The sequence below is a fragment of the Pelodiscus sinensis genome, chromosome 2, assembly GCF_049634645.1.
Source record: "Pelodiscus sinensis isolate JC-2024 chromosome 2, ASM4963464v1, whole genome shotgun sequence".
NCBI classification, from domain to species: Eukaryota; Metazoa; Chordata; order Testudines; family Trionychidae; genus Pelodiscus; species Pelodiscus sinensis.
Window position 1 is genome coordinate 95,723,250 of NC_134712.1, and position 13,047 is coordinate 95,736,296.

General features: G+C 39.9%; 1 protein-coding gene across 1 annotated transcript in view; it reads right to left on the reverse strand.

Annotated features, from left to right (window-relative positions):
* Positions 1–744: 744 nt before the first annotated feature.
* Positions 745–13,047, reverse strand: part of LOC102447253 (lysine--tRNA ligase-like) — a 103,421-nt gene continuing 91,118 nt past the window's right edge. The window contains exons 14-18 of the mRNA XM_075921054.1: positions 9,964–10,049; positions 8,384–8,469; positions 7,453–7,579; positions 5,418–5,561; positions 745–3,508 (exon numbers count right to left, since the gene is read on the reverse strand). Of these exons, the coding sequence (XP_075777169.1) occupies positions 3,461–3,508; positions 5,418–5,561; positions 7,453–7,579; positions 8,384–8,469; positions 9,964–10,049 (491 nt within the window). The 3' untranslated portion in view covers positions 745–3,460. The remainder of the gene's footprint in view (positions 3,509–5,417; positions 5,562–7,452; positions 7,580–8,383; positions 8,470–9,963; positions 10,050–13,047) is intronic.

The window sequence follows — 13,047 nt, forward strand, 5'->3', positions numbered from 1 at the left end:
ACTCTCACTTTGAGCAGCAGACTGGAACATTACCGCTAAGCAGTACTGCTGTCCTGGGACACAAACCTCTCGACACTGAGGGTGTGTCTAGACTACAAGGTTTTGTCGACAAAAGTCCACTTTTGTCTACAAAACTATACCTGCATCTACACTGCCGCTGAGTTCTGTCGACAGAACTCAGCAGTTTTGTCAATGGCTGTAAACCTCATTCTACGAGGAATAACGCCTTTTGTCAACAGAGTTCTGTCGACAGAAGGTATTATTGCATCTACACTGTCCTTTGTGTCTGCACTGTCATGTCAACAAAGCGGCTTGCTTTGTCGACAGAACTGGATGTAGTCTAGACGCTCTTTGTCGACAAATTCTGTCGACAAAACTTCTGTCAACAGAAGCCTGTAGTCTAGACGTACCCTGAGAGCTTTTAGTCATTTGTATAAAATTCATATTGAATTTTTTCATAACTGATTTTATTAGTTGTGGGAGCACATACAATCTCAATTAGAAACACACTGCGGATGACTAAAGCAAAGTATAAATGTTATAACCACATCAAACTACAGAGTGCACACAAGTGAATAAGGCAGTTTGTGTGTCGATGGTACCAGGAGCTCACTAGGTTGATGGATCCTTGAGGAAATCATTCCAATGATTCCAACTTACTGCCCCAAACATACTCCACAAACGCCACTGTTTGTTGAATTCTAGTGCTGGAAAACTGGTATCCATTTTGTCCCGTTTAAAAGCTTGTTTCCAAAGCATCTGTTAATTTTAAACCTGCAACAAAACTAGTCTCCTAGGAATTCCATACCCTTGCAAAGGAATCCAAGAATGCATCCCATGAGGTGTGCACAACTTTACAAAATAATGACGTAACAGCTTTAAAGATAAAGTCCAAAATAGTTTAATGGGAGAAAAATCAGAATTTACTAAATTATATATTATTTTCTGGAGAGATTTCATTCAACCTAAGATTTATTTTAACAAATTAAAAATCAATAGTAATACCTTGATCTCTAATATTTTAGGGTATTTTTTCCTTACAGAAGTTGTATACAAGTTGAAAATCTCAAGTAAGAAAAATAAAGCAACAAAGTGATACTGAACAGATATATATTGACTGAAGTCCAAAGCTTACTGAAGGAAGGATTAATAGTCTGACATGTAAACTCCACAGCAAAACAAAAATCTAAGGCAGGACTAAAAATAGCTCCCATGTTTGTATCTATTTATTGAAGTACAAACACTTGTCACAGTTGCAGGGTTAGATTTACTCTGCCCTCTCTGGATCTCTGTGCACCCTAACAGATAAGTCTCACACTTTTATACCTCTAGATATAATTACACCTTTCTCCCACTCTTAGACCAGGACCCACCTAAGTTACAGACACCTGCTTACTAACTAGGATCACCCCCAGCAAATTCAGTATCTGCAGTTCTACCCTGTGGGAACTGTGATCAAAGGAACAGATAAGTAACCATCCAGTCTTTGAACACCAATTTGTAATTAGGTTATCTACCTTGAACCAGAGCTGGCCTTATCATGAGGTGAACTGAAGTGGCTGTCTCAGGTGCCAGACTGTGCAGGGAGTGCCACTAGGACCCAGGGTGTAGAAAAATGTGTCTGCTGCTGGTGTATATGTATTCTCTCTGCTCTAGATGCACAGAGATGGTGGAGTGCCATGAGAGGAGGAGAACAGTAAGAAAGCAGAATTGAGACCTTTCCAAGTTTTGGCCCAAGCGAGGGGATATGGGGGCATCATTTGAGCTCCCCTCCTCAGGTACCAAAATGTTGTTGGCAGACCCTGCCTTGAACTTACTGTCTGCCTGTTGGTAGCCAAGTAAGCCCATCTTCAGATTCCCTCTACAAAGTGTCTTGGGCAGCCATTCCCCCTGAAACTGGCCTCTCCCCCCTTCTAAAGTCCCTAAGGGTGGGATTCAAATATGTGTTACTAAGGTGGAGTCAGGTGCCTTTGCAAATCCTAATAGTTTAGGGTCCTTAAAGCTAGGCATGATAAGTCTCTTAGTCTAGTTAGAACCAAGGCAGGTAGATCTTCCCAGTTAATAGCCTAATCCCTGTTCTCTTAAAAATCCTGAACCAGTTTACTGAGAAGTGTCTTTTATCTAATCATAGTAAAAACAATCAGGAAATGAAACACTAACAGCTCCTTTTGACGTAACACTAGTCAGACAGAAAACATCCCTTACAGCAGCAATTGGCCAACTATAGAGCAAATATAGTATTCCTGAATTAATACAGAGCAACCTCACCTCCTTCATAATAATTGCATGCATAGAAAATAATGGACACAAATCATAGGTGTACAGCAACTGATACTAATCTAATTAACAAGAAAATGTTAGATTTTACCTGCTTATATGAAACAGAGTTTGGTTATATTGAAGACAAGAGACAGATTACATGGTTAGTAATATCAGCTAAGACTGACCAAATGAAATTCACACCTATGAGCTACAGCGGAGTGATGGAGGATAAATTGTTTGCAGGTTCTTGTAGGTATGTTGGTCCCACAGTATTAGAGGGAGAAGTTAGCTGAGGTAATCTCTTTTATTGAACTGATCCTTAGAAGTTGGACTCATTTCCTTTATTCCTTAAAGGAAGCATATCAAGACCAAGAACCCCACAATTCAATTTTACCTACAGAAACCATTAAATTGCATTTTTGCCAGCTGTTTCTACAGCTGTCCTGGTCCAAGTATAGGGGATAATTGTGATTCTGAGATTCCACCATGAGGTAACTTTAATGACTGTGATGGTAGGTAACAGTATATGCTTGACAATCTTGAAAGGGTCACTTCAAGAATAAAAGCAGTGGTCTGAAGTCATCCCTCGGGTCACTTCACTGAAAGCAGTGGAGTCAGCCTCTTTCACATTGTCTTCCCAACTTTTAACATTCGGTTTTATTTCAGAATCTTCACATCACTCTTACATTATCACATGACAGTGACAACAAGTAAACCATAGACACAATTTTTCATGGGCAAGCTACTGAGTTGCATATAATGCTTCCCTACTTGTGCCTATCTGTTCTATTCTTACAAGGAGGCACATTATCAATGTTTATAAGAGACTTGCTCTCCAGGGGTTTTATTGTCAGTACAAGTACAGATCAGATAGCCACAGCAAAAGAAAAACATCACACACATGCAACTGGCAGATCTAATTTTATGCCCGCTAGCTTTGACTGTGCATTCTAAGTTGAAAAAGTTGCTTTCCCTATACAGTACTTTCTCCTTATAAAATATGTAGTTATGTTATTAGTCCATGCTATTAGTAAAAAGCTACATTGTTGCAGTGGAGTACTTCTGCATTAATATATCTTTCTTTAACAAGTTGTCACTGTGGTCTTGTAAATTTCCATGTGAAATTTACACAGATATCATTAGGTTGGTTTTTCACCTTTTACCTCGAAATTGCACTTCAGTTCTCTTATTTCTCTTATTACGGTTTGTTTTCACATGGCTTCATTGCTGGGAAGAGCAGAACCTCCTAAAGCACAGGGGGAGAAAAAACACACACCACAAGATGATACTAGAATTACCAATGCCAAAACTTTGAAAAATCATGAGTCAGGCTCCAAAAAAGTCATGAAACCGAATTAAAAATGAGATTTAAAGAAATATTGGGTTCTTATTAATCTTTTGAGCCTCTTCAGTGCACTGGGATCACCTTTTCATGCTTCTCTCTGCAACTATATGGGCTAGAAACTTACTTGAAAAAAGAAAACAGATTCTCATCTAAACACTTGTCTTCGAGAGCTGAAGTAGGTTAAACATGAGATATTAGAGAACTTGCAATAAGATTGCAAGAATTAGTAACACTAGTCATTAGCTTTAGATTTACTTCAATATGTTTTAATCCAGCTAACTCTGATCCTTATTCTTATTTACAATCAAGGCCTCCTTACCCTGTTTTTCTAGTAAAGGAGTCCTAAAAAGGAGTAAATACAATTTATTTAGAGAGCAATATAATAGAGCCTTTGGGTAAGCAAGACTCAGATCCTGGTCTCTGGAATGCTGCATAGTAGACATTGAGAAATGAAGGCTCTTTACATTCAGTAAGCCTGTCAGCACCACTGACCATAGATACAGAGTTAAGGTACTGTACCAACATTATACTGTATACTGACAACTCCTGCTCTCCTAATTCCTGGTCTTTCCTGGCATTGGTATGTGCCTCCAAGCCCAGTCACTTACCCTCTAGTCAAGTACGAGTGCTACAATTACAGTTTTCAAAACACATATTGACAAAGGAAATATAATTGTTTTTTATGATCCTTCACCAGGCAGCCATATTAAGCGCAGAGGAGGGTAGAGCAACACACCATACCTGGTTTCTTAAATACTGAGAGAGAAATGCACACTTCTAAAATATATGGATAAGTACTTTTTGAATTTGCCCTTATTGCTAGTGGCCTATTGAAATTCATGCAAGAAGCTGCAGGTGTCTAATACTGAAATATGGAGCTTTATATACTGTACTGCTTTTCAGGTATCTATAGAATACACAGAAAAAGATGGAGAAGTGGTTCCCAATTTTTTATTTTTTATTAGTATTTTTTTTTGGTTAGATCAAATCCCAGCATGACAGAGCTATACTCAGAGCCATCCTTATCTATTATACCCAGAATATGCAGTTGCATAGGCCACCCGAAAATTTGGGGCACCACTGAGTCTTAATATCCACCCTCTGCCTCTTCCTATCCTTCTTCCCTGATTCACTGCTTCTTCCTGAGAGGACCTAGTTAACTTAAAAGTGAAAAAGCCTGCCAGATCTATTAGCAGGACACTGAACTTGTGAAAGAGCCATTCAAATGGTAAAGAAGCTTTTTAACAGGTATTTGCCAACCCCAGGTAGATACTGTCACTTTCTGAATTTACTGTGTTAGTCGACAGGACTTTAATTTACACTTTGTTTTAAAACTATTTCATTAGTGTGTTGATGAAGATTATAAAATCACATCTCTAAAAAATCCTCTTCCCAGGTGCCATTAGGCACAGGAGCACCAGTTTAATAGTACTGCATAGGGCCCCATACATTCTAAGGATGGCTCTGGCTGTACTCTCTTGCAAATGTACAGAGATACTAGAAAGTTGGTGGGTGGCTATCAGAGTGTGATTGGGCTTCAAAGCAGCCTGGCTGCTCTTTCCAGCCCATCACCTTGTAGATGCTTTGCATTTCCTGGGCATACATGGTGGAAAGTTGCAATACAAGACATTTTATACATATTCCATATCCTCCTTTCTGCCTGCTTTAGAAGCAGCACAATGCTACATGGAATGAAGTCATTTTGAAGCAATATTATTTTGCCCTTTATGAAAAAATAGTAGAACAGTTATCCTAGGCATGAAAACTACTTATTTACCTTTTGCTGTTTTCTAATTACTGCTTCACCTACCTTAATGTTGTTGGAGTCTGTGAGGAACATAGCAAGACGGTCAATTCCTATCCCCCAGCCAGCAGTGGGAGGAAGTCCATATTCCAGTGCTAAGCAGAAGTTTTCATCAACACTCATGGCTTCTTCATCACCTGCTGCTTTAGCCTAAGGCCCCAAAACAATATGAACACAATTCAAATATCTGTTTGGCAAGTCTCTAGGCACTTATAACTCACTGTAAAAGATGTGTAGCATGAACTCTATTTACTGCTACTGAATGTCCCATGTAGCACTTGACATTATACAAACATGTGCTGCTGAAACTGCAGCATTTTCTGTCAGCAGGTAAGAGGCTGATTTCTTTTTTGTGATTCAAGTCTGGCTGCGTCTGTATCCCTCCTTGGCTGAGTTACAGTTGGGTAGCAGAGCTGCAGTCCATAGGGACCTATATAAATGGGTGGTCTTCAATAATATCACCTTAGCAGCAGCTCAGAAGGGAAAAGATTTGGGTGCGATTATGAGTGCTTTGTTCCATAGGTTGATGATGGCAGGAGACATGACGATCTTTCACAAGAGGAAAAACAGGGCTTAAATGCAGGTGGAATTGACAGAAGCAGAGCCCGGATACACATTTTCAAATCTGTGGCACAGAAGGTCTGACCCTGGGGCTCTAGGAAATACTCTTGAGAATTCAAGCCCTGAGGAAAATCTTCTACCTGTCAATTCACCGTGTAACACTAGTTACTTTCCAGCTGGTTAAAGTGTCCTTGATTAGGTTATTTAAACCTAGAGAATTCTTAATCCCTTGACTGAAAGTTAGGGGATACTTCAGGTACTTCCTTTAGCAGGGCTAGGCAAAATATGGGCCCTGGGCCAGATCTGGTCCATCAAGCCACTGGTTCCTCAAGGAGGCTCCCTGCCTGCCCCACCCCCGCACACCACTCAGAAAAGCCAGCTGTGGGATCCTGTTTGTCTTTCAACAGCTGCAAGCCCAAAAAGGGGAGGAGAGGCATTGTATGCTACCGCCTCCCCAGCATAATATTGCAGCTCCCATTGGCTGATTTCCAGCCAATGGGAGCTGCCTGTTCAAAATACAGGCAGCATGCAAAGTACACCTCTCCCTCTCCCCTTGGGCTTGCAGCTGTTCACAGAAACACATGGCCCCGCAGCCCGTGCAGGGGACATGGAAAGCAGGAAATCTGCTTGAGAAACCTGATGGGCTTCTGACCAGAAGTTACCCAGGTAAGTCTCCTGACCAGAGCCTGCCTCTTGCACCCCAGCCCCTCCCCCAATCCTCTGTCCCCCACCCCACATAACCAAACTCCCTGCTGCCCCCCACCCATATCCCCTCCCAGATCCTGCACCCCAATCCGCTGCCCCAGATAATAATCCCCTGCCTGCCCTAGATCACAACCCAAACCCCTATACACCCTTCTGCATCCCAGTCTCCTGCCCCAGGTCACAACCCAAACCCTTGCACCCCCTCCTATACTGAAGTTCTCTGCCTCAAGTCACAACCCCTTTCTTCACCCAAACTGCCTCCCAATCCCTTACCCCAAGCTCCCTTCTGCACCCAACCTCCATCCCAGACCCTTCATCTCTTCCATTAATGTTATCGAAGGTGCAGAATCTTGACCACTTACCAAATTCTTGGAGTGGCTCCCCCATCAAAAATTATTGCCAACCCCTGCCCTCTAGACTTTACTGGAGAACAGGCAAGGCATCTAAATGGTGGTATGCTCTGCTAGAAAAGAAACCCCATCTTTAACTATGCTTCAATAATACCACAGATTTTTCAGTCAGACAGATGACAAAAAGACATAAGCTATGTTGAACCCAAACCCTGTTTAAAGCTGATGAACACATCCTCTGAGTTAAGGGAAGCAAAATTAGTCCAAACAATAATTCAAGGTCAGCGCAGAGGACCTAGATCTGTTCAGCATTTAGTTCAACAACATATTGCTTATGGCTGTTAATTTTCAAGGCAAGAGCTTGCATTCATTGCTTTTAAACGTGATATTTTAGTTCATACTGTTGTCATTTTGGAAGTTGTTACCTTAGATTGGTCCTTAAAAAGCTCTCGCTGCCTCATTGGATCATTGAGCTCAGTGTAAGCATTGCAAATTTCCTTTTCCATCACAAAGAGTTCAAAACGTTCACTCAGGCCTTTCTGTGAACGGTGCCTGGTTAGAAAGACAAGATAAGAGGCACAATTTAAAAGTTTGGTCTCCAGACTGGGATCAAAATTCCAGTAAAGGACTCAACACATACACTTTAGGGTTTTAATTTAATTTTGGAACATCTTTCCCTGAGTTCTATAGGAAAACACTTAATTATACCATATGCCACTTATTTTCTTAAATAACACAATTTCATACTTGTTGTTAGAGCTGTGAAAAGGGTGGGGGAACCTCATTTCCAGCAAATCCAGAGCCAAAAGAGTGAAATTATCTTGGAAATTAAACATTTTATAGAATTAGTTTTGATTCTTTTCTTCCCTGCAATGACTGCTTTTTTCTTTTCCGTGAATGCCTTCAAAATGTATGTTTCTCCAAAAATAATGGAAAAAATGTATAGTGGATTATTTTATATGGATTGAGGCATATGTTCATCCTGGCCTTAATTATACTTCCACTTTTGTGCCCTACATTTTGTAGGTGAAAAGAAGTGTGAGCATATTAAAGGTAACAGTCATATATGTAGCTGGTTTATGGGTACAATCAGGTTTGCTTGACATACCAAAGACCTAAACTGTATGTACATAAATAATGCACCTTGAGGGGATTCATTTTTCTGAAATTTACAACCCTCAACTACAGCGCCAACAGCTGACTTTTATACCATAATATAACAAAACAATAACATGGACAAAAGTCACAATTTAGCTTTCAGTAGAAAACCACAGTTACAAATGGATAACTTTACTGAACCCTGCAATGAACTGAAATCTAGTTCAAATTTAAAACACTTGCACTGATATTACATACCATTTAGCCAGAGGACTCATGATCTGGGGGTGGTCACAAATAAAGGTGGGATTGATGCAGGAAACTTCAATAAACTCACCTACCAACTGCAAAGAGACAGAGACTTCAGGTTTTTTTTACTTGCATTTCGCTTCGTTCTCAGCATAATTACATTATCCCTGACGGCATCATAAGAATTGCTATTTATCTCAATATTGGAGAGATTATTCCAACTGTGTTGGAGTTAGCTAGTTTCAAAGATAGTGGCAGGCCTTAAAATTACTTCTGGGGCATATTTGGGGTGGACATTCAGTCCAAGCCTATTTTAGGAGCTCACTGTAAAAGGGCAGCTGACAAAAACATGAGTGAGGATGAGGAGCTATGAAAATAGTAATAGAACCAGAACTCAGAGTTCAAAGGACTACTGGGTAGAAAGGCTCAAAGATAAGGGTCAAATAATTGCATCAAAGATAGCAAAAAGGTCTTTAACAAATGAGAATGGAGTAAAGACCTCACAATTTGGCCACTGAGTGGAGCTGGGAAGAAGCTATACTCCAGAAGAAAGTTGCTAAGTTCCAGAAGCCCTGGTCTACACTAGGACTTCATTTCAAAATAATCTCTCCACCTCCTCCAAGGTCTAATTTATAAGTGGAGCGTCCACACTACTAAGCCCATTATTTTGAAATAACGGGCCCTGGAATTCTAAATCTGTACTCCTGATTTGCATCAGGAGTAACGCTAATTTTGAAACAGTTATTTCAAAATAACTGGCTGCTCCAGTGCTGCTATTTCAAAATAATTACTCCCCAGAGTAATATGAACTAATTATTCCCCAGTGCTTCCTGGGGCTCTACATCAAGGTTGTACATCCATATTAATGGAATCTGCTTCAGACTAATTTTGAGGCTTCCCTGTACCGTGCGCACGCTAGTTTGAATTTGTTAAACTGGGAGTTAAGTTGAATTTACTCCAGCTTTAATCACTCTAGTTAGTCACTAGCATATCATATGGACCATAATATAACCACAATGTACGCACTGTCAAGACTACTTGAAATTATGTCAAACAGAGTTGACTAGACCAGAATAATTCTGAAATTAGAAGCTTCAGAGGGGTAGCTGAGTTAGTCTGTAATAGGAAAAACTTAAAAAACAACAAATAGTCTAGTAGCACCTTAAAGACTAACAAAACATGTAGATGATATCATGAGCCTTCGTGGGCACAACCCACTTCAACTGAAGTGGGTTGTGCCCACGAAGGCTCATGATACCATTTACATATTTTGTTAGCTTGGGATGGATGTCTCCAATTTCAGACTAACTAAACTGAATTTAATGGTCTTCTAGAAAAAACATATTATGAAAATATCTTTGATCAAGTTTCAGTAAAATCCCAGACAAGTTTATATATATATATATATATATATATATATATATATATATATATATATAATATACAAGGAACCATATAAAACATAAATTGATGTCATTCCAAATACACACAGAATAGTACAGTGAGATTTTTAAGTGTTATGTAACCAAAAGTTGGGAAATGTACCAAATATTATACAGAAGAAGGAAACAAAATAAAGGCAAGGAAACCTTATCTAGAAGCCTTGCTGTAGTCCGAGGAGGAGTACATTGGATTCCCTTCTTCAAACATAGCTTGTCAAGGAACTGTCGGGCTTCTACAAATGAAAATAATTATGACTGTGTGTTAATAAAGGAGCTCAGTTACTAATTAATTTTGGAACAAAAAAAGGTACATTTCCTCCTAACATTTAGTTTCAACTGCTGATTTCAATTTACATTTTGACATAAAAAATACTTAGCTCAGGAAACAGCTCAGTAAAAAGCTTGTAATGGTCTCCATACAGGAGATAGGAGTAAGAGAAAGAAAAGGTAAGTGTCAGGGAATTTAAAGTTAATAAAAAGTGTCAGATACACTTTTGAAATATAAACATTTACCTATCCACAGACCAAGTACATCATGGGCAACAACTTCCTCTAATTCCTCCCCAGTGGACTTTGCCCTAGCCTGGAAGTCACAGGAGACTATGTAGGGCAACCTCCACTCCTATTCTGTTTTTTGTTGAGAATCTCAACTAAAAGGGTAAAGGTGCCAATTAGGTTGTGGTATTGCAGAAACTGCTCTCTTATCCAAAAAAGGCTCCAACTTATTCAGATAGCTCACGGAACCACCGTCATGTGATACAGACACTTCATCACTTGGGCTACGTCTATACTACACTCCTTTTTCGAAAGAGGCTTTTTCGAAAATATCTTTTGAAAAAGTGTCTAGACAACAAGATTTTTCGAAAAGGCAGCTTGCTTTTTTGAAAGGGTCTCGATGCTCTCTTTCAAAAAAGCCCTGTTTTCGTGCAATAGCGCCTTTTTTCAAAAGATGACTTTCAAAAAAGGTGTTATTCCTTGTAGAATGAGGTTTACTGCTGTCGACAAAACCGCCACGTTCTTTCAATTTACTGTCAACAGAACATGGCGGTAGTCTAGACGCAAATACAGGTTTTGTTTTTTTTTTCGAAAAAAGGCCACTTTTTAAAATAATAAAAAAACCTGTAGTTTAGACACACCCTTGGACTCCTGGCTCCACTTGAATCTGTGACTGAGCTGAATGATGTCATCGCTAGTGCCTCAAGACTACTGAATTTTAGGGCTGTCCTTCACTGCAATGTTAGCTTGGGCTATGTGAATCCTACCTGTAAAAATCCTGAGCAAGTTCTAGCTACCTCATCATTGGGGGTGGGTTGAAGTCTGAGTGCTGCCAATGCTGGAGCTAATAATAGGGGGAGCTACTCTGTGCTGCTAATGCCAACTGTACAGTTCAAGTGTTATTTCACATTGTGGCCACTTGTATTAGAACTAGGCTAACTGGAGAGGAGTTACTCCAAGTCTAGATACATTGGATTGTCCCTGCATGAAGACATGCTCACAATGAGTTAATTCTAATTCTCCTCTAGTTCCAGAGCATGCTTGCATTTCTGCTCCCTCATCTTAAATCACCTTGCCTGCTCCCATTCTTGAAAACCTCCACAGAATAATCATGTTCATCCATCCTCCATGTGATCACAACACCCTTTTATTTGAATCACAATTATATTCCCCAGCATGAATTGCTTTCTTAAATTGCTCCCCTCACCCAGTTTACTTGACCTCCATTTATCCAAATGTGTTTTCCTTGCAATTTTGGGGATATGAACCAGGCTATACTGCATTTGTAATCTTAATTGTATAGTGACTCCTCTGGGTTCCACTCTAAACTCCGTAATTTCAGTCATAATGATGTGTTCTAATAGCCACCATGCATATACACTAAACCCATAGCGGAATTCAGAGTTCTGCTGTGCTTCGTTAGCATTACATTAGGAGAGGCATTGGAGAGAATTGAAGCTTTGTATTCAGTCTGGCAATTCTGCTTTTAATAACACAAGCCAGCTCAAAACAGAGAAGTACATCTACCCTCAGACATCACCAGTTGCTTACCTTGCATAACGATGGCCATTTAGATTAAGCACTGCGTACCGTTACTATTTTTGTTTCCTTTTACACAGCTGCTAGTTCAGAATGTGGGAGAATAAAAGCTAAAGGCGCCACCTTCTCGTACATCCTACTTATAGGAGCCATCTATATAAGCTATGACTCTTCCTCTCTCCCAGTATCCAATATGTAATATATCCTAAAAAAACACTTTTCTTCTTCCTTATACTCTACCTGAAAGTAACCTTTTCTCACTACTGCAAGATTTCTGCCAACTCTCCTCATTTCCCACCTTCTCCCACTATTCTCCTATGCCCACCCTTTCCTCTAACAGCCACATCTGTATTTTTTTTCCTCTTTTCCCCCTTCCCAATCCAGTATTCCATCCCTTGTTGATCTTTTCCTTCACACTTGGCTCACTCCTCTCCCCCACTCCATTTTTATTCATAAGCTTTTTTGATCTGATCCCCATTAAATGTCATTGCAGGTGTGTTTCTATTCATGTTACTTCACATCAAATAACTTTTTTTTTTACTGTAAGAGTTAGTGCTGAACAGAGAAATTCATCATTTATCAAGTAATTCTAATAGAATGAGGAAAGCTGTGTGACCAAATAGCAGAAAAGGTTCAGTGAAGGACAATAAAAATGATTAGGGGTATGGAACAGTTGCCATATGGGGAGAGATTAAGGGTGTGTCTAGACTACAGAGTTTTGTCGACAAAAGTGGACTTTTGTCAACAAAACTATACCTGCGTCTACACTACCGCTGAGTTCTGTCGACATAACGTCGACAGAACTCAGCAGTTTTGTCGACGCTGGTAAACCTCATTTTACGAGGCATAACGCCTTCTGTCGACAGAGTTTCTGTCGACAGAAGGTGTTATTGCATGTAAACTGTCCTTTGCGTCTACACTACCATGTCGACAAAGCAGCTTGCTTTGTCGACAGAACTGAATGTAGTGTAGACGCTCTTTGTCGACAGAAGTTTTGTCGACAGTATCTGTCGACAAAACTTCTGTCGACAAAAGCCTGTAGTCTAGACGTACCCTAAGACGACTGAGATATTTCAGCTTGGACTAAGTCGGGATATGATAGAGGTCTATAAAATCATAACCAGTTTGGCGAAAACAAATTATGGAAATGTTATTTACTCTTTCCCATAGCACAAGTTCTAAGGGTCACCAAATAAC